The following is a 19,904-nucleotide window of genomic DNA, read 5'->3' as shown; positions in this document are numbered from 1 at the left end:
CAAAACACATCAGACAGCGGCCAACAGAAATAGCTCTCTGTCTTTCTTTTCTCAAGGATCCATTGTGTTATTCTTAAGTGCTTACGAACACGTGAAAAAAGTTTGGTGTTCATTGAAGCAGCCTCCGCAAGCCATTGGGGAAAGTAGATCAGGAATCACAGCAACACAACAGAAGAGCTGGGAGTGGGTAATAATATAATCAGAATAATCCCTGCATTCGATACAGCGCCTTATCGTGTCTTCGAGACGTCTTGAAGCGCTGAATCTGACGATGCGGAATTTTATTCCCCCCCCCCCGCGCCCCCCCCCCTCACACACATGCTGCCTTGCTATTAACTGGTCTGACATCTTATAAAGTACCATAACACCCACACGCACACACGGAATCCACAAAGTTTCTCATGTCTTCAGTCATCTCCCCTTTCACCTGAGAACTGCACCTATTTCCTACGAATCTCGCCAGCTGCTGGTTTGAAAGATACATGGGATTGTCTAAGAAACATAATGCTGTCCTAGCTTAAGACTGTAGGAAAAAACACACATTAAACTATTCCAACAATTACAAATTTGGCACTTGCTAAAGAGTTGCATTTTTTTTTTAAAACGGTGTGCAACGAACGAACAGACGAACGAACAAACGAAAATTACTCTGTGAGGGTGCAACAAGTTCATCGATACTCAAGAAAATAGATTTCCTTTGAAACAAAGGTAACTCGAGGGGAAGAAAAAAAACCACACTGGACTTTTTTTTTAATCTTTTCATCCGTCACTAATAAAAACAGGTGGTGGGGTGGGGGGGGGTGGAGAAACAGGGAGGGGGAACAGGGGGTAGGGGGGAAAAAAACAACACCTTTTTTTCTTTATTGTGGCACTAAAACAACAAAACACATTCACAAAGCCACTTGTTGGCACTGTGTACCTGAGTGAGAGAATTTATAGAAATGTTGCAGAACAACAACTGCAAGTATAGACGTAGCTCGGGAGGGTAAGACACACAGTGCTTGGGGGGGGGTAGCAGCTGATTTTACTGGCACCGTTTTACCCATAGCTTATCGTTTTGTTTTCGTGCCCGTACCATAGGCCCGAAGTCCAGTTGTCAGTCGAGTGCTGACTATATATCCTGTTTATTAAGACTAATAGTTTTAAGTAACAGTCAGTGTATCGGATAGTCCTAATGTGCTTGGCCTCTGGTAGGATGGACCAGATGAGGAGCTTTGTCTTGTCACCAGGTGTCTCCTGACCCCCCCACTCCCCCCCCCGTCAGTCAGTGTGGGCAGCCACATGATTCTCGTTCTCACTGGCGTAGTCTGCGTCCGGATCGTCCTCGTCCTCATCCTCGTATTCCTCGTACATCTCTCCGTTCATGTCGCTGATCCTCAGCTCCTCTTTCACTCGGGCGTCCCCTGACTTCAGGCTGTAAGTGCTCTGGATGACGGGCAGGCTGGGCTCCGGGCTGCTGGACATACTCGAGTGTTCGGAGGGTATCTGAGGCGAAGGCAGCCCTGCCATAGCGATGGCCCCCGGATACACCACCCCAGCTGTCGTCAGAGGAATCTGGCTTTGCTGCCTGCGGACACACACAGATATGCACACACACACACATGCACGCACACGTACACGCACACACACACACACACACACACACACAGAGGGGCAACATCCGTTAATAATGGCACACGCCCCCTCAATGAACAACAACAACTTGCATGTATTTACATAGCGGCACCCACCCCCCATCACTCATGCAGGGTAGCATCCCAGAACGCTTGACAGTGGCGGAGCAAAATGCAGAGCCGGGGGGGAGGGGGGTGGGTGGGGGGTGGAGAGAAGTGACCGTAGGCACGGTCGAAGAGGAAGGTCCTCAGTCACGATCTGAAGATGGGGAAGAAGGGGACAAGGCGGAGGGATTGAGGAAGAGTGAATCCTTAAGCAAGTTTGCTTACTCTACACGCCTCTAGTTTACTCAGCAGTAAGTCAGTAAGGTGTTTGGTTGTTCGGCGATTGGGGAAACAATTTCCGGGGGTAATAATCTCTTCAAAAACATTTGTTTTGGGTCACTGAATCCATGAGTGTTTGCGGGACGCTGCTGTGCGCAACTGCGTTTCGCCCACAAAATATACAATCAATTCAAGAACATAGGAAATGCAGGCGAAAAAAAGGCCAAGGTCCATCTAGTTCACCTTCCTGGTGGTCGCAGGCACATATGCCCGAAACTACCTACCAAACTGTCACTGAGACGTCTCAACGATGTGATATGGCGCTATATCAAATGTAAGGGTTATTACTGAATGAAACGCCATCTCTCCAGGTGCATCTCAGTCACACTGAAGAGCAGCAGTAGTTATGCTGTCTTTACACCCTACATTCCCATTTCCCACACTACCCTTTACACCCTGTTGACAATCCATTACTCTGTCGAATGTGTAAGAATTTACAGATAGCAGATCCCACAAGGTATAACCTTTTTCCCCTGTAAGCTATTTTGACAGATGTCAGCGTCCTCTCAATGAAACCAACATTGCCCTTCTGTCAAAGTATACGGCAACTCGCTGACCAGAATATCTTGAGATGCACCACACTGTCTGTTCACCCAACCTATAAGTGATTGAGCTTTAATGTTGCCTTAGCATGGTTTGATCTATAACATTGTCATGTAAACAGCCTGCAAGGCAGATGGGCCTCAGTAAATTGCAGTATATTGGCAACACTGCAATGTCACCAGTCGGGCCTTAGTCCTCCAGATGAGTCACTGCTGAACTGACAGAAGTCCTGTCGTTTTCATGGTGGAAAGACATTTTGGAGAGAAAAAGAACATCAAATGTCCTCTTTACAGATTAATTGACAAACGCTATGAATCGTGTGAGCGAATTTACAGCGAATTCAAAAAAAAGGGTTTTACTCTTGCCTTTGAAATTTTAATGACGATAATCATATAATAATCCTTGCATTTGATATACCAGAATAACAGAATCAGAATCAGTTATCAGAATAACATTATCATTATTATTAACAGGTCGTTGAGACGTCTCAAAGCGCTTCACAGAATATATGTAAAGCGACTTGACTGTATGTTTCGTGAGCGAAACGCGGCAGCCAATCGCGCAGCGTCCGCCCCACAAACAGAGGTGGATTGAGTGACCAAAAAATTCTAATTTTTTTAGTATATATATATATATTTTTTTGAAGGGATTATTACCCGCGGGAAAAGCGCCAATCGACTCTTTATAACCACAGGCCGGGAAGGATTAATAGATTGACTTATTTTAAAGAAAAGAAAGAAAGAAAGAGTAACCATTTTTACCCAACAGTAAAGAACTGTCTCATTTCCTGACGCCTGCTCCGCATCAGTGCTTTATATTCACCGATTCTCAGTTTCTTGCCGTCCACAACACAAGTGCGTTTGGGCCTTGGTTTGTACTTGTAGTCTGGGTATCTCTCCAGGTGCTGTTTGCTGAGTCTGGCTTGCTCCTCGTAGTAGGGCTGCTTCTCCAGGTTTGTCATGGCTTTCCAGCGGGACCCTGTGTAATCACAAAAGAAGGTTTTACAGGTCAGTCAAATTCACACAAGGAAATTCCTCACATCTCTGGCTCTACAATCTACAGGCACGCATTTGGCATCACCTGAACGGCACCATTGACCTCATTTTCTTTTGTTACTTTTTCAACGGTGCTGGTGTCTTGAACAGTGTCTTAAACATCGCAAGGGGAATACTTGGCGCATATTTCTATGTCACTCAGTGCTCTAAAGTAATAAGCACTGCACACAAATGTGCTGAAATTCCAGTCGTAGTTCTGCAAAGTGCCTTTAGAAGATGTTTGATTATAAAAGGGAAATCCCAATAGTAACATAACATCTCCAAAGGCGTTGAGAGGAATTTCAGCCCTAAAGGTTTTAGCTGAACTGTTCACTTCAAGGCCCATTGCTGGTCTGCGAGGCGTTTGACCCGTGAAGTACGAGATGGTGTAAAAGATCACATGTGGCCTTTGCACAATTAACTGTGAAACACAAACACAAAAGTTGCTTCTCTGCAGTTCATCTACCATTGCGAGGGTTTAGCGTTGGGATTGAGTTTCTTAATAATCACAAGACATAGAAAGCAGCTCTCAGAATGTATGTCTATTCACTTAACTCTAGCCTCATGCCCAGCAGATGATATCTCTGCCAACCACTGAGAAATCGGTTGCCACATAATAACCATAATAATACTTGCATTTGATATAGCGTCTTATCACCTCTTTCAGACGTCTCAAAGCGCTTCACAGGATATACTGTAAAGTGAATTGACTGTATACTACATTACATTAAAATATATTGGAATACACAGCACAGAAACAGGCCATTCGACCCAACTGGTCTATACTGTATTTTGTGGGTGAAACATGGAAGCCAACTGCGCACAGCAGTGCCCCACAAGCAGTCATGGTGAGTGACCAAATTATTATTTTTTTTTAAGGTATTATTACTCCTGGAAAAGCGATCCGCCAATCGACTGACAACCAGGTTTCTACTTATTGCTGGGTAAACAGAGGCGTGTGTGTGGAGGAAGAAAACTTGCCTAAGGTTTCGTCCTGTCCTGGGAATCGAACCCAGGTCCTCTCGCTTGGTACTTAATCAATAAAACAAAAGTGATGTTAGTTAGTTATACCCGAGCTGTGCCGTTGTATGACTTTTACTACACTTCACATCTTTATCAATGGCCAAGGTGGCACAGTGGGAGCTGAGTTTGTGGAGCAGGTTGTTCTTGGATCTCAGCCTACTCAACAGCTCCTACATTTGGCAACGATTCTCCTTTATAAGAATCTCAAATACCAGCCACAATACAAAACATCTCTTAAAACGGTGCACAATATTGTTATGTCTGTTTGCACCTCAGGTGTTCAATCTAAATAGCTGAGTTAGTTGCATTGTTCTGAAGCAGAGTTGGAGGTACCATTGCTCTATGCGTTTGACAAGCAACGTAAAGCCCAGATTGACCATCTAGCCTGTCAGAACGCACGGACCTCAGCATGATTGATGTTGGCCAAAAGGTCAAAGGCTGCCGTTGGAGGAAGGCTCTTCGGACCAGTCATCTGCAGAAGTACGCAGTGACCTTAACGTGAACTGAACCCTTCTCTCTATCATTAATCAAAGGCAGCAAAGTAGCTCTAATGGAGGGTAATGAAGATAAGAACTACAGTCCTCTGCTACAGTACGTAGACAGTGAGATGTGTTCAAATGGTAAATGGCTGAAAATCGCACCTAGTTAAAATGAGGCCGTTACAAGTCATTTTGATTCAGTTCGATTATTTTAACTGATTGTCTAAAAGAAAAAAAATCTTTTTTTTAAGATTAAATGATGATGCCTTTACAGGGGAACTGGCTTAAAGAAGATGGTGACTCTCTACTCTCTACCCCCTCCTCGCTCCCTCCCTTCCCTCCCCTCACCCTGACCATTCCCCCCGGCTCGGGTCCTGATCCAACTGTCCTGCGCCTTGGGACGTCCTCCCGACGTGAAAGGCGCTCAATAAATGCAATCTCGTTGTTGTTGTTGTTGTAGTGGGCCTAACATTGTGAAGGAGTGGAAGCAATGTTGGTTGAACATAAGAGCATAAGAATTTCCTAGACACAAGAAGATCCAAGGTCCATGTCATGACATGTCATGTCCCAAACTATACACTGTATCCCCAGATATTATTTCCTAAAGGAAATCTGTCTAATTTGTTCTTGAAAGAATCAACACTTTCTGCTTCCCCTTCTCCCTAGGGAGCAGGTTCCATGCATTTACGACCCAACCAATTTCTGCACGTTTCTTCCTTGCTCCTGTTGACTGGCCATTGTACCGCACAACGGAATATTGGGCATAGCGATGTAAATTAAACAGTTTAAGGGCCTAATGCCTTGTGCAACCTTGTTTTTCAGAAGCATTGTTGGCCATATACCCACCAACCTTCAGGTTCAGCCAAGCTCTGCTTTTGGCTTAGAATCAATCATATTTTGGTCAACGATATAAATCAAACACAGTATTTCACTCCCTGTGTGGAACTATTAAACACACTGTTGGTTTAAAGCACAATACAGAACACATTAAAACACCCACAAAAATATGCTGTTTATTGCCTTGTATTATTCAGCAGTCTTTGGGGTCTCCATCATTTGAAGGATTTTTATTAAAGTCATATGTTCATAAAGTTCATAAATCTCCACATATGATTCATCCGCAATGCCAGTCCCTACCAACGCTTTGGAAGAAGGTCTGACTGTCTTGCCTGCGGATGATCATGAAAACAGGAAGCCAGAAGTTGAGGAAGAGGCGGGTTGGCACTCTGGGAAACGTGGAATAGGATCCAACATTCACAGAGCGAAACCACAGCCAGCCAACAACAGAGAGAGAGACTAGAGAGCTCTCGTCTCGTCTCATTTGCAAAAGCCTCCACAGAGCCCCTTGCGGGAGGAAGGAAGTGTTCTTCATTGCACCTGGAAAACAAGAGGAGTCACATTAGCCAGAGAGAGCTGCCAGCTCCCTCGAGCCCTCCCCCCATCACCCCTGCCCGCCTCCGATTCTCCTCCATCCCACATTTTGGAAGCAGCCGGAGTATCCCAAGGGCTCCCAACACCCAAACTGTTTGGATGAGGTGCAGACGAGCTCCCACCAGCTGCACAATGACATTCTTGTATCACACCATGCAGTTGGCTGTGACCAGTTAGCAGAGCAGGTTGCCTGTCTCTTCAGTCTGTTGACTATACAGGTCCACCACCTGCCACCCTCTTTGTACATAACTCAGCGACATCAGCAGCCAGACCTCCAATAGTGGCTTTGGTGAGCATCGTTGAGTGCCAACATGGCCAATGTGTGACCCTCCTCTCAAGGTGGATCCTGTTGAGGATCTTCAACATCATGGCCTTCCTCCCAAAGTCCTATTAAAACATCATACACCAACTTATAGAAAGATATTAGCAGCGAAGTTAACTGCTAATCTTTTTTTATTATGTAAATATCAATAGAAGTTATTTACCTTTTATCGAAGACGTTAAATAAAAAAGTGCTTTCTGTCACTCCTGTCTGTCTGGGGATGGCTTTGACTCGGTGCTGATGACAAACGAGTTCACATTTCTATTTGCAGATCAATTCTTTCAGCCCGTTTCAGTTTCGAGCTCTCGCGACTCTCCATCGAGCCCATATTGGTCTGAAATGCTGTACTCTGTCCAGCGCCTTGGACGTGAAAGGCGCTATACAAATGTAATCTTGTTGTTGTTGTTGTATTAAGATTTGAACTTGCATTTTAGGCCAACACTTTAGTGTTGAGTGTGTTGATGCTGACATCGAGGTCAAGGCTTCTTGTTCAATCCCTCCGCCTCGTCCCCTCCTTCCCCATCTTCAGGTCATGCCTGAAGACCTTCCTCTTCGACCGTGCCTAGGGTCACCTCTCCCCCTGGCTCGGTGTCGTGCTCCGACACTGTCAGGTGCCCTGGGACCTAGCTACCCTGTGTGAGTGGGGCTATATAAGTGCAAGTGGTTGTTGTTCTTCGCACAGCAATAGCTTTTGTTGGAAATCCTAAAACTGCTCTAAGTAGTGTATCGGAGTCAATGACACTGGTGTTTTATATTCGCTACGATATTTACGGCAGATATTTGCCACTTAATCAGAGAAAGGTATCGCCAAACTTCCAAGGTGCTTCCCTGCATGCATTTTCAGTGCAGTACAGAACCACCAGTTGACCGATACGCTAGTGCTTGTTAGCAAATGAGGCCCCTCTGCAAACGGAGAGGTTGCATTGTAGAGTTGAAGGAGGGAGGCCCTGGTTTCTAGGTGCCAGCAGATGGGATAGCTCTGCCCGCCTTTGCAGACCTGTGGGTGAAGATCCAGCTGCCAGCAACAAAGCTGTGGCCTACGCCACTGCACGTGCATAAGCTTGTGGGGAATCACTGTTGTCTATCTGTTGTTTCCCGACCGCTGTGGAAACCGCCCTGCGATGGAAATGGAAACGGTTTCCACACAAGCCCGAGGCACTACCGCAGAACTCCTTCTTGTAGTGGCTCATGTCACATAAACATGCCATTAGTCAGTGGCAGGCCTGCCCGCTTCGTAATTGTTTTAGTCTGTTTTAGTCATCGTGGGGAACGCACTCGAGTTTTGATTAGCAATGAAACTCACACCAAAGATAGGGTAAACCCGAGAAACTGTTCCACCGTAAACAACGGTGGCTCAGAAGTAACTTCACCACAAAGAGTAAGATCCACTGAACATAATAACAATAATCCTTGGATTTGGCATCACGCCTTTATTAAGTTCTTTGAGACATCTCAAAGCTCTTCACAAAATACCCTGTAAAGTGAAGTGACTGTGTATTTGGTGGGCAAAACACAGCAGCCAATTGTTCCCAGCAGTGTCCCATAAACAGTCTTGGATTGCGTGTGGGGTAAGGAAACTTGCCTAACATTTCACCCTGTCCGGGAATCAAACCCAGATCGTCTTGTTTTTGGGGCGAGTGCTCTAACCACTGAGCTACAGGACTCCATGTCCTTAACTCAGAGGATTTCTACAATCATCTCATGTCAAGCTCTGCTCCTGTCAGGTTCCCAGCGACTCCCTCAAAGCAATTTGCTTGCTCAGCACTCACTTTGTTGTATTCACATTTATAATTATAAAAATATAATGGAGACCTGGGTGTGGCATTGGCACCCAGACAGCGATCAGCTCTCTGAGTTCAAATAATAATCCTTGTATTTGGTACAGAGTCTTTCAAGTCCCAAAGCCCTTCACAGGATATACTGCAAAGTGGAGTGGCTTTATTTATGGGCAAATGATGCTCATAAGCGTTGTTTGAAACCATTTACGAGTGAAATCAGGAAGCATTGTTTCACACAAAGGGCAGTGGCCATCTGCAACGCTCTCCTCCCAAAAAGGCTGTGGATTACGGCTGGAATCCATTCACATTTTCAAGACTGAGGTGGACAGATGTTTGTTAGGTCAGGATATGGGGGCAAAGGCAGGTAATTGGAGTTGTGGTACAGATCAGCCATGATCTAATAGAATTTCAGAACCGGCTCGAGGGGCTGAATGACCTCCTCCTGTTCCTATATAATAACTAACAATCCTTGCATTTGGTGTAGCGCCTTATCACGTCTTGGAGACGTCTCAAAGCGCTTCACAGAATATACTGTAAATTGAATTCACTGTGCATTTTGTGGTAAAAACACTATGTCTACCCCCTAAAACCCCCCACCCGCGAGATTATGATCCAATGTAAATTCATTTATAAAAGGTGAGGTAAAGATGGAAGGCCTCTCTTTAAGCAGACAGCTGTTTCCTCCCTCCCCACCCCCATCCAACCAAATTGCCGCAGCTAACACAGTAACTCCTTTGTCTGACCCACAGTCACTCCCTTTACACATTCACAAAAAGGAAATGAACAAGGAGACCAGCTTAGAATTCTTTTTTTCAGAAGCTTTAGAGAACGGCTTTGTATTTATTTTTTTAAAATATCAAGACGGACATGATGACGTGCCCTCAAAATGCCGTCTCCTTTCAAAGCCTTTATCGTAAAACCAATAGATTTAACCCTCTTCTCAGTTTTTCTCCCCTCTCCAAACAAATAAATAACTCAATAAAGCCTCTGCGCACTTTCAATTCAATTATTTTTACCGCAGTTTTTTTTTTAAGATGGTAACCTTCTGAGAACGATGGTGCATTATGCTTTCATAATTCCATCTCGGACGTGCTGTTTCCTTTAGTCACACTTTAATCCTTCTTTCCCTCTTTGCTAAATAGTGGCTTCTTTATTAGTTGCTGCAGTCAACTTTCTTGGATGTACGTCATAAGAGCTGTGTAACAAGCTTATATAACTTCCAGCAAGGCCCCAAATAACACAAAGCACAATGCAGAAAGAACAATGGAAAGAAAATTGCATTCATTATTGATTACGGCTTCAAACCAAAATACATTCTTTACAGCCTCTTTGGTTTCGTTGGGACAATCTAGTATCAAACCTCGTCTCCCGTCTAATCCTGAAAGATCTCCAATCTTTGCATACCCAGAGGGACAAGAAAATGTTTAATGCGAAATGTATTCCTTTGGTTAAAACCCTTACAGAGAGGCATATTTATACTCACTATTTGTATATTATAGAGTCATTCTAGAAGCTGTTCAAAATGTCACCAGTAATCTCTGGAGTCTATGTAAAATGTCAGTCTTACAAATACATACGCTTCTTTGTACAATAAACCACTTTTGAGCTTATTGTTCTACTCCATTGCTGACATTAGTTCCAGTTTGTGGCTCTATACGGTAGCTTTTTACAACACACTTAACCGGTTCTTCAGTCTCTGCCGTTTAATAATCAGAATTATCTGATCTCAACTTGCTAACCTTCTGAAGACAATACGCATGTGTGCCTCTCAACTGCTTCTTATCCACCTCAGAAGAGTCAGCTGAGGATTCTGTACACCCTCCCAGGTGGAAGCTACAGACGTAAACTGCTAAACCCCACGCATGTGCAGGTTACGAGCAGGCTCTCTGTCTGCATTCACTGTGGAGCTGTCAAGATCTTTCTGGGCAGAAAACAGTGACGTTGATTTCAGAGTAGCAATACAGCACCTCAGACTGAAACAGTAACTGCGGTGATTGAAGGACTCACTCACGCTGTAGGAGAAAAACCTTTGGGGTTTTCTGCTCGCTGAAATCACTGGACCTTCAGTGAATGATGTGGTGAGCTTTCAAATAGAGACAAACGTCTGTTAATGTCAGTCAGGATGATGAGGTTTGCCGAGGTGAAAATTCAGTACATTTTTTTGCAGAATCGTACAAATTGCGTAACCCAATACAATACAGTGTCCAGTCACGAGGCGCCTTTCATGTCAGGAAGACATCTCACAAAGTGGCCAGCGTCTCTAGTTGGGTACCTAGTGTTGGGGGGGCGGAAACCGAACAGGGGGAAATCATTTGGCACTTGATGCGGGTGTGTTAGTTCCCCCATTGTAGCCACCCACTCTACAACAACAACAAATTACACTCGTATAGCGCCCTTCACATCGGAAAGACGTCCCAGGGTGGTGGACAGTCAGGGGGTTTGGACTCGAGCTGGGAGTTGGGGTCAGGAGGGGTGGGGGGCAGTGGGTTGTGGGGGTGGCCGAAGGCACTTTCGAAGAGGAGGGTCTTCAGACGGGACTTGAAGGAGAGGGGATGATCTCAAATCCCATTCCCCTGTTCCATTCCACATAGTGCTTGCAATCGCGCTAGTTTCCAATGACGCTAGTCACTCTAATCCTGCTCCTCTGCTCTTTCCATATCAGGTGCTTCTGTTCCCACTGTCTACTATTTTCTCTCTCTATCTATTCTTAGTCCTCCACAAGCTGCAGGTCATTCAGAACTCTGCAGCTCGTGTTATGTCCCGCACCAGACACCGCGCCCACATCACTCCCACCCTCGCCCTCACCCTCGTCCTCACCCTCGCTCGCCTCCACTGGCTCCCCATCCCCCAGAGGATCGAATTCAAGATCCTCACCCTCACCTACAAGGCCATTCACGGCCTCGCTCCCTCCTACCTCTCTGACCTACTCTCCCCCTCCCTACCCCCCCGTACCCTCCGTTCCTCTGGCTCCGGTCTGCTCCACATCCCCCGCCCCAACCGCCCGACCATCGGTGGCCTTCAGCCTCTCAGCCCTGAGGCTCTGGAACTCTATTCCCAGTGCCTTCGCCGCTTCCTCCCTTTCCTCCTTCAAGGCCGGTCTCAAGACCTTTCTCTTCGACCGTGCCTTCAGCTCCGCTCTCGACTCTCTACCCCCTCCTCGCTCCCTCCCTTCCCTCCCCTCACCCTGACCATTTCCCCAATGCTCGGGTCCCAACCCAACTGTCCAGCGCCTTGGGACGTCCTCCCGACGCGAAAGGCGCTCTATAAATGCAATCCTGTTGTTGTTGTTGTTGTGGTCCCCCCTCTTTCCCAATACCCTTTAAGATGTTATCCTCAAGAATTGTATCCACTTCTAAATGCTGCAGAACTACCTCCCATTACAACATGGTGTTCGGTGTTTCATAAAATTGACATTGGTAGAAACTCGAGAACAGGTGTGAAAAGGTGGACGTTTCACAAGGAGGGACTATCAGGTAGATAGAAGGGGAGAAAATATATTATAAAGTGAGGCACTCAAATGAAGGAAATAAAGCAAATCATGGAAATTGGCTAATAATAATAATCCTTGCATTTGATTATAGCGCCTTATCACGTTGTCGAGACGCCTCAAAAAGCTTCAAGGAATACACTGTAAAAAGCGACTGACTGTGTATTTTGTGGGCGAAACGCGGGAGGGACCAATTTTTAAAAAAATCTTCGCAAGAATATTATACCTGGTCAGTTTCAGATCCGCCGTGCGCATTTAAAACTTTTCACAAAACATACAGTAATTATGCTCGGTGCCGTTGGCCAGCCGTCACGATTTTTGATGCCTCCAGATTTATCCCTGTTTACATGCAATGCTTTTAACTAGAAATTCGTGATAAAAACAGCTCTTTAAAAACCCTTTAAGAGGCAATAATTATAACGAACGTTTCCCGCAGTCCAATCCGCTATTGGGCGAGTTATCTCTGTATTTTGACATTAAGGAAGCTGTTTCTTACAAAAAAAAATTGTAATTTAATTTAGCAAAGTCAAAGAATAGGTGACTCACAAAAAGAGTTACACGGTTGTTATCTGTCAGACTGTCAGAGAGAATTACATGAACATTATCTCCTTAAGGATTCGGTGTGCCTTTTGTCTTCAAAGGGATGCTGTTTTTGCTCACGCTTATTAATTAATCATATCGACACAGCGCTTACATTTTCCTACCTGACAATGAAACTTCAGTTTCAGTGCTGCTAAGTGCTGTATTTAATTACAAAACTACTGAGCAAAAGACAGGCATGAACTTTGCTGTGTTACCACCGTCCTCTTTTAACAAAGCTGTGCTTGACGTGCAAACAATTGTTGCCAACAAGCAGTCACACAATAACCTGTATTGAGGAATTAATTCCGTTGACTCTGCGAGCCGACGGGGAGAATCTCTTACCGAGTATCTTACTGATGTTGGAATTGTGCATGTCAGGGAAAGCTTGAAGTATCTTTCTCCTCTCGTCTTTAGCCCAGACCATGAACGCGTTCATCGGACGTTTGATATGTGGTTCGTTGCTGCTCCTGCCCCGAGCCTCTCGGTAGATTCTTGGCTCCGACACACCTGCGTTTCCTGTCGAACCGCATTAAAGAAACAGGAACGTTTAGTGCGAGGCACTTTTTACATTGGTTACCATGTTTTTAAAAAAGAAACAGATGCCAGCATCTAATTGAATGCAAATGTCTTTCCCCCATCTTCATCTGTTCCTACTCTAGGTGTAAAATGGGATAAAGCCTTTTAAGGTTCATGGTAGAAAGTGAGACACTTTTACAATATTTATACTTGCTGTTTATACTACAGATATTTATACAAATACTATAACGGGATTAAACAAGGGGCTGATTTGTGTTTTTTTTTAATGGGATGCCTCAGTATGGGATTCCGAGACATACAAATGAGAGAGGCCAGAACCCCTAACTTCATGCGAGTTTCAGGCTTAGTAAAATTGTCGTGAAATGTAAGATTGCGATATTTTGGAAAATGGTCTTAATAATTATCATATTCCTTGCATTTGACCAAGCGCCGTATCGTGTTGTTAATATACTGTGAAGTGAATCGACTGCATCTTTTGTAGGTGAAACGCGGCAGCCAATTCTACATAACTGTGGATTGGTCAAATTATTATTTTTTTAAGGGATTATTACCCACCCGGAAAGCGATCCGTTAAACTGACTAAAACTGGGTTCCTACTTACTGCTCGGTAAACAGAGGCGCGTGGAGTAAAGAAATTTGCCTAAGGTTTCGCCCCGCCCGGGAATCGAACCCAGGTCCTCTGGTTTTCAAGGTGAGTGCTCTAACCTCTCCACGATAGACTTATAGACCGCTCACCATCTGATTCGCCACTCATGTTAAAATCTACCATCCCGTGACCAAACTTGCCATCTTCTGCTTGCTTTGCGGTCAGCTGCTGGGTGAGACTTTCCAGTGTTGTTTTGTCCTGTATCTGTAGATGACAAAGAGGGTAAGAATCACTACCGAACTGTGTGCCCTGAATTTCCAGGTGGAATATTTATTTTCCAATGTGCGCTACAATAATAATAATAATCCTTACATTTGATACAGCGCCTTTTCACGTCTTCGAGATGTCTCAAAGCGCTTCGCAGGATACACTGTAAAGTGAACTGACTATTTTGGGGGCCAACTGCGCACAGCAGCATCCCATGGAGTCGCTAAAACAATTTCCATGCTGCATTTTGTAAATACCTTTAATAATAGAGGCTGATGTTGTATTATATTTCAAAAGCTGTCAGAATACTATGAAGATAAAGGAAGACAAACTTGAACAAAAAAAGACAGTAGTCCTAATTCAATTTTCCGACTCTCATTACACACTTAAAGAAAGTATTTCAGAAGCAAGGAATACCTGTCACTGTTCATAAATCAAATTTGAATTTAAATGGCTTCCAGGCTTCTAATTGCTTGTGAGCTTAGAGGATGAAGGGCTATTGCGATAATACCTGAGAACAACTTGCAGAGCCAAATTAGGATTTACGTGTACTTTAAATGATGCTCTTTAGAGCTCCTTTTAATGATCCCACCTTGCCAGATGGTGGGCAACCGAACGGAAGACAAAAACGCTAAAAATAAATGTTTTCTTTCTAATGGACAATACTAAATGACTTGAGCTTACGTACAGTGAGGTGAAGTGACAAGGACTAACACAAAAGGCAAACACGATAAACATTTGATTAGTATGCAGTGAATCGTGTTTTATTTATAAAGGCAGGTTCTATTTTTCATATGTATATAAAAAAAGAAATCTTTTCCAGTTTTTAGCAGGGTCTCAACAACTACAATTATTGCGATTGAAGGGGGGGTAAATTCAGAACAAATCTGGGGAAACGCTACTTCGGGAACAGGCTCCCTTGGGAGTCAGATGGTGGAAGCAGAAAATATTAATTGTGTCAAGAATAAACTAGATAGATTTCTGCTAGAAAATAATATTTGGGGATAGATACAGTATATAGTTTGCGACACGACATGTCAAGCGACTTCCAGGACGCCGGAAGGCAAACCAGATGGACCCTAGTCTTCTTTCGCTGAGCAAGTTCTTACTGAAAATGGTATGTTTTTGAGGTAAAGGGTTAAAAAAATGTCAGTGGTTTAGAGTTGCATCAATAATGTAACCAGATCTCAATAATTTAATGTCTTTGATACAGGTTGAATTTAAATATTTATAGGGGGACTAATAGATCTTAAAAAAATAAAGAAAATGTAAGACAGAAGTATCTATCAATGAAGTTATTTACATCTTATTGTTGTGGAACTGTCAAAGCATAAATAGTGATGCACAATAGTTTGGAGATGCAGGATAACTCAATATAATCTTTGATAAATCCTGTCAATTCTTCGACACACTGTGCGAAGACAGAAACATTCTTTGACAGAAAATATTATGGCAAATGGTTCAGGTGATGTGGATATGTGCTGAAATATCCTAAAGAATTTTAGCAATTTAAGGTTTAAGTGGGTGGTCAGTTAATTTTCCAGAACCGTATTTATATGTTTGTCATTCCCTTTGTAAGCAATTTCTGTTGGGAAATTTGCAGAGAAAGCTCAAAACTAGAGTCATGTTTTGCTAAAGCCTTAATCATGATAAACAGGATTAAACAAAGTTTTGCCCACAAAACATACAGTCAATTCTCTTTACGGTACATTCTGGGAAGCGCTTTGAGACGTCCAGAAGAGATGAAAAGCGCTATATCAAATGCAAGGAATATTATTATTATTGATTTCAAAATACTGATTTATGTTGCTATCAACATGGGTTGATGTTTCATAAATACCCTAATTATACCCATAACATAGATGTTTATTGAGGAAATATTCTTTTTAAACTTTTAAAATAATAGTCTTTCAAAACTTGCAATAGTAGTTAATAAGGTCGTGCCTTTTTATGTTGGTTAGCAAGAGTGCGGTTATGGATCTTTACAAATTTAAACCCACATCGTGTATCTCTTTTAAGTTTAAAATAAAAACCCTACATTTCTTCAGAAAATCCATTCCAATGTTTGTACACACCGTAAAGTATTTGCAGCCTTAAGTTCCGGAGCGTAACAGAGAACAGAACAACAGGATGCTTGAATACTGCATCGGGTTTGCCAATTAACGTCAGCCAATTCTCATTTCATTTCATCAAACGCAATACTATCTGCTTCTCTGTAGTCTGCTACTGATCACCAATACAATGCTTCCAATGTCCTGGGCAAAACATCTGCGACTCATGCTTTCTTTTCCAAAGATCTCGACTCTGACACTTACTTAATAAGAAGCACATGGTGATACCAGGCGGTTCACATATGGCTGGGCTGTGCCACTTGTGTTCCAGTCAGTAAAACAAAGCTTCTGTACTTGTACACATCACATCTCATTTGGAAACCGGCAGCAGAAGAAAACAACAAGCCTAAGCTTCGTACATAATTCAACATACATTCTCAAAACAAACACCCGAGAGAGAGTATTATGTGCACCAGACTCCGAAACTGTCGAGCGCTCTGGGACGCTAGCCTGTGTGAAGGGCGCTACGTAAAACGCAAGTTGTTGTTGTTGTTTGTTGTTGCGATGTCGCTGCTTTGCGAAGTGAACGGTGCCCTTTTGTGATTCTGCTTTCGATTACAAATAAAAACGTCGAACGAAACTGACAAATCTCGTGTCCTAACCGCTCGTTCATTTCAGTTCAATCTCGTCCCTTCAATTTAATTTAATTCAGTTCAATTCAATTCAAAATCGGGACCATTAATAAATGGATCGTGTTCTAATTAAAGGAAAAGTTTAAAAAGAAACACAATCGGTCTGCTGTGATGATATACTTACCAATTAAGAGGAATTATATTGCAAAATGTTAAAGATTTAGCTTTCATGTTTGTCAGTAAAATACATTTTGGTATTAATAATAATAATAATCCTTACATTTGTGCACAGTAGTGTCCCGCAAACAGTCATGGATTGCGTGACCAGGTTTTTTTTATTACTTAATAAAGTAAGAGTTCAACAAATGGACTATTTTACAGTAAAAATCTTCCTTTCCCAACAGTAAACGACACACTATTCTCTCCCAAATCAACATCCAACACAAAGAAAACAACAGCTCATATGAGAACAGAGTAGATAGGACTCACTTTGTGTAGAATAACATCCCACAAATGTGCTAAAACTTCCAACAGTATCAAGCGACTTGGCTTTGAAAAATATAACCAGAATTGGCTACCTTTCAGATCATATCCTCAGAGGAAGTCAGATTGAGATGGTTAGTGTCATGTACAGTCAGATTTACTTTTATTGCGCATAGATGTGCATTGACTTAAATTAACCCTCAAGTCACTCAGGGAATGCTTGTGTGTGCTTTTAATTACAATCTGCTCAGCAAACACACAGGTCAGAAAAACAGTGAATCTAAACTCCCCACAGCCCAGACTGAATATTGCAATTATTAATGGATTGTATGTAGTGTAGATTTGAGGCGGAGGAGCGGGTGGGGGGCAGTGGGTGGAGGGAAAAACATTGGATTTCTCAAGCTTTTCACCAACCCTTTACATAGATCAATAAAAATAAGATCAGAGCAAACAAACAAACAAGATGCGGGCAGAAAAACGTCAAAGAAACAGATATCGCTCCCCCCCCCCCCCCCCCCCCGCAACTGTGATCAAATGAATATAAATTCTGTTTAAATATATTGTGTAACTTGATTGGCAACTTGATGGCTGATGCTTGTATTTAGCAGAATTCCCCAATGACAAAAGAAGCCTATTGTAACATGTCGGTCTCAAAGGCAATGGTGGTGATGGATTCTATAATCCCTGCCTTGTGATTTTTCTCTCCCCACTCCGACACCAGAATAACAAGCCACCTTCATGACAGCCTCTGTGAAACTGGGCATATCTTCAGCATCAACTGTAAGTCTTGCAGCTCAGTGGTTAGAGCATTCGCCTCACAAGCGAGAGGACCTGGGTTTGATTCCCGGGCAGGGTGAAACCTTAGGCAAGTTTCGCCCACAAAATTCACAGTGTATCCTTTACAGTGTCTCCTGTGAAGCACTTTGAGACGCCTCAAAGACATGATAAGGAGCTACATCAAATGCAAGGGTTATTAATATTATTACTAGTATGCAAAACTGTGAAAAGATTGGCATCGGTGAGATTTTGATTTCAAGTTTGCTGAAGTCACTGGTCTTGACTTAATCTTTTACTGAGTGCCAAGATCATATTCATGCCAGCGAAATGCTACTTAATATTTTTTCCCCACAGTCGTTAAATAAAGTGTTTTATGCAAGTGATGCTCATTTCGTTCTTAATAGAAACCTTTTCTGTGCCCTGCACTGTCAACTCGAGTGGCTGCAGTCTCCGTTATTGCAAAGGGACTGTTCTTCCATGTTCTGTCTCCCCACAACTGGCTTGTTTAACAGACGTTTCTATACTGGCAAGCTTGGCTCATTTGCAACCGGAGTTCAAATTCACTTCCATTTTCCTTAAGAAGAATCAAAGGAATGTGATGCAATGTTGGGTGTATGCTGTTGAAATCTTGGATGAACAAGTAAAACCTTGCATCCGGTTCAGATTATTCCATTCCCAACTGAATCTCAGTTAACTACAATTTCTGCCAAATCAGTCCCACCGTCAATTGGTTTCAGATGATGGTTAAAAATAGGCCTTGCGTCTTAATATGGGGAACCAGTGCTCTGGGACACTACCCCGTGTGAAAGGCACTTTATAAATACAAGTTGGCGTTGTTATTGTTGAATAAAGTGAGAGGATTGCTCAAACATTGCATCAGTGTGGGTTGATTAACACAATTTAGACAGAGGGAGTTTCAGAAGTAAATGGACCAACGTTTTGCTGGTTCCAAAGAGCACCGCAAACGTGAAGTTTTTTCTCTAAGCTATAAATATTAATAAATAATAACCCTTACATTTATTACAGCTCCTTTTACCTCAGGAAACCATCTCAAAGCGGTTCACGGGGTACAATAATGCTTGCATTTGAGCTCGCGCACTGTCACGTCGTTAAGGTGTTTCAAAGGCGTCTCTTCACAGAATGTGGTGTAAAGTGGATCGATTGTGTATTTTTGTGAGCGAAACCCGGCAGCCAATTGCACATGGCAGTCGTCCCACAAACAGTGGTGGATTGAGTGACTATTCTTTTGCGCAGTGAAGCATAGCCACTGTGTAATTGTGGGTGGACGCCTGCAGATTCGTAACAGTACAAAAATGGTGCAGAAACATTTGTATCGCTCATGGCTCCAGAATCAAATCTCTTGACCAGGGCTATAATTACCCCCGAGGCAATGAAGTGAATGAATAATCCAGGAAGCACAGTGCAGTCCAAATGGCCCTCTCCCATCAAATGCGCCGAGCCATGTTTGAGAGACCCATAGATTTCGAAGCTATGTTCCAGCAGAGACGGAGAACGTGTGTGTGGCTGTGGGAATGGACCACTCACTGCAGGAATCTTTTGAAGCAATAATAATAATCCTTGCATTTGATCCAGCGCCTTATCACGTCTTCAAGATATTTCAAAGCGCTTCACACAATATACTGCAAAGTGGATTGATTTAATGGTCCCATTAAACATAAGTTACTGTTCACTCAGAACATTTCCTCAGATTATAATAACACCATAAATAAATGCATGTGTCTTTTGTATCTATTATATTATACACTAGATATAACATATATGCTGTTGCACTTTACAAAAACGGTATCTTCTTTTTTGCTTCAGTGGGAAGGCGGAAGATAGTATTATATTGTTTATAGATAGTACCATTTTATTGCACATGTTTGCCCAAAAGG

The 19,904-nt window shown here is 43.1% G+C and overlaps 1 protein-coding gene across 11 annotated transcripts in view; it reads right to left on the bottom strand.

The window, feature by feature from the left end:
• Nucleotides 1–821: 821 nt before the first annotated feature.
• The window catches only part of sox5 (SRY-box transcription factor 5), a 192,057-nt gene continuing 172,974 nt past the window's right edge, over nucleotides 822–19,904 (bottom strand). For 10 of the 11 annotated variants that reach the window (XM_042335601.1, XM_042335600.1, XM_007897299.2 and 7 more), the window contains 4 exons: nucleotides 13,949–14,063; nucleotides 13,019–13,192; nucleotides 3,302–3,518; nucleotides 822–1,567 (listed from right to left, as the gene is read on the bottom strand). In XM_042335601.1, the coding sequence (XP_042191535.1) occupies nucleotides 1,261–1,567; nucleotides 3,302–3,518; nucleotides 13,019–13,192; nucleotides 13,949–14,063 (813 nt within the window). In that variant the 3' untranslated portion in view covers nucleotides 822–1,260. The remainder of the gene's footprint in view (nucleotides 1,568–3,301; nucleotides 3,519–13,018; nucleotides 13,193–13,948; nucleotides 14,064–19,904) is intronic. The other variant, XM_007897303.2, reaches the window with a different exon arrangement.

This window comes from Callorhinchus milii, unplaced genomic scaffold (assembly GCF_018977255.1).
Source record: "Callorhinchus milii isolate IMCB2004 unplaced genomic scaffold, IMCB_Cmil_1.0 Scaffold5, whole genome shotgun sequence".
NCBI classification, from domain to species: Eukaryota; Metazoa; Chordata; class Chondrichthyes; order Chimaeriformes; family Callorhinchidae; genus Callorhinchus; species Callorhinchus milii.
This window is presented reverse-complemented; position numbering and strand designations above follow the sequence as displayed.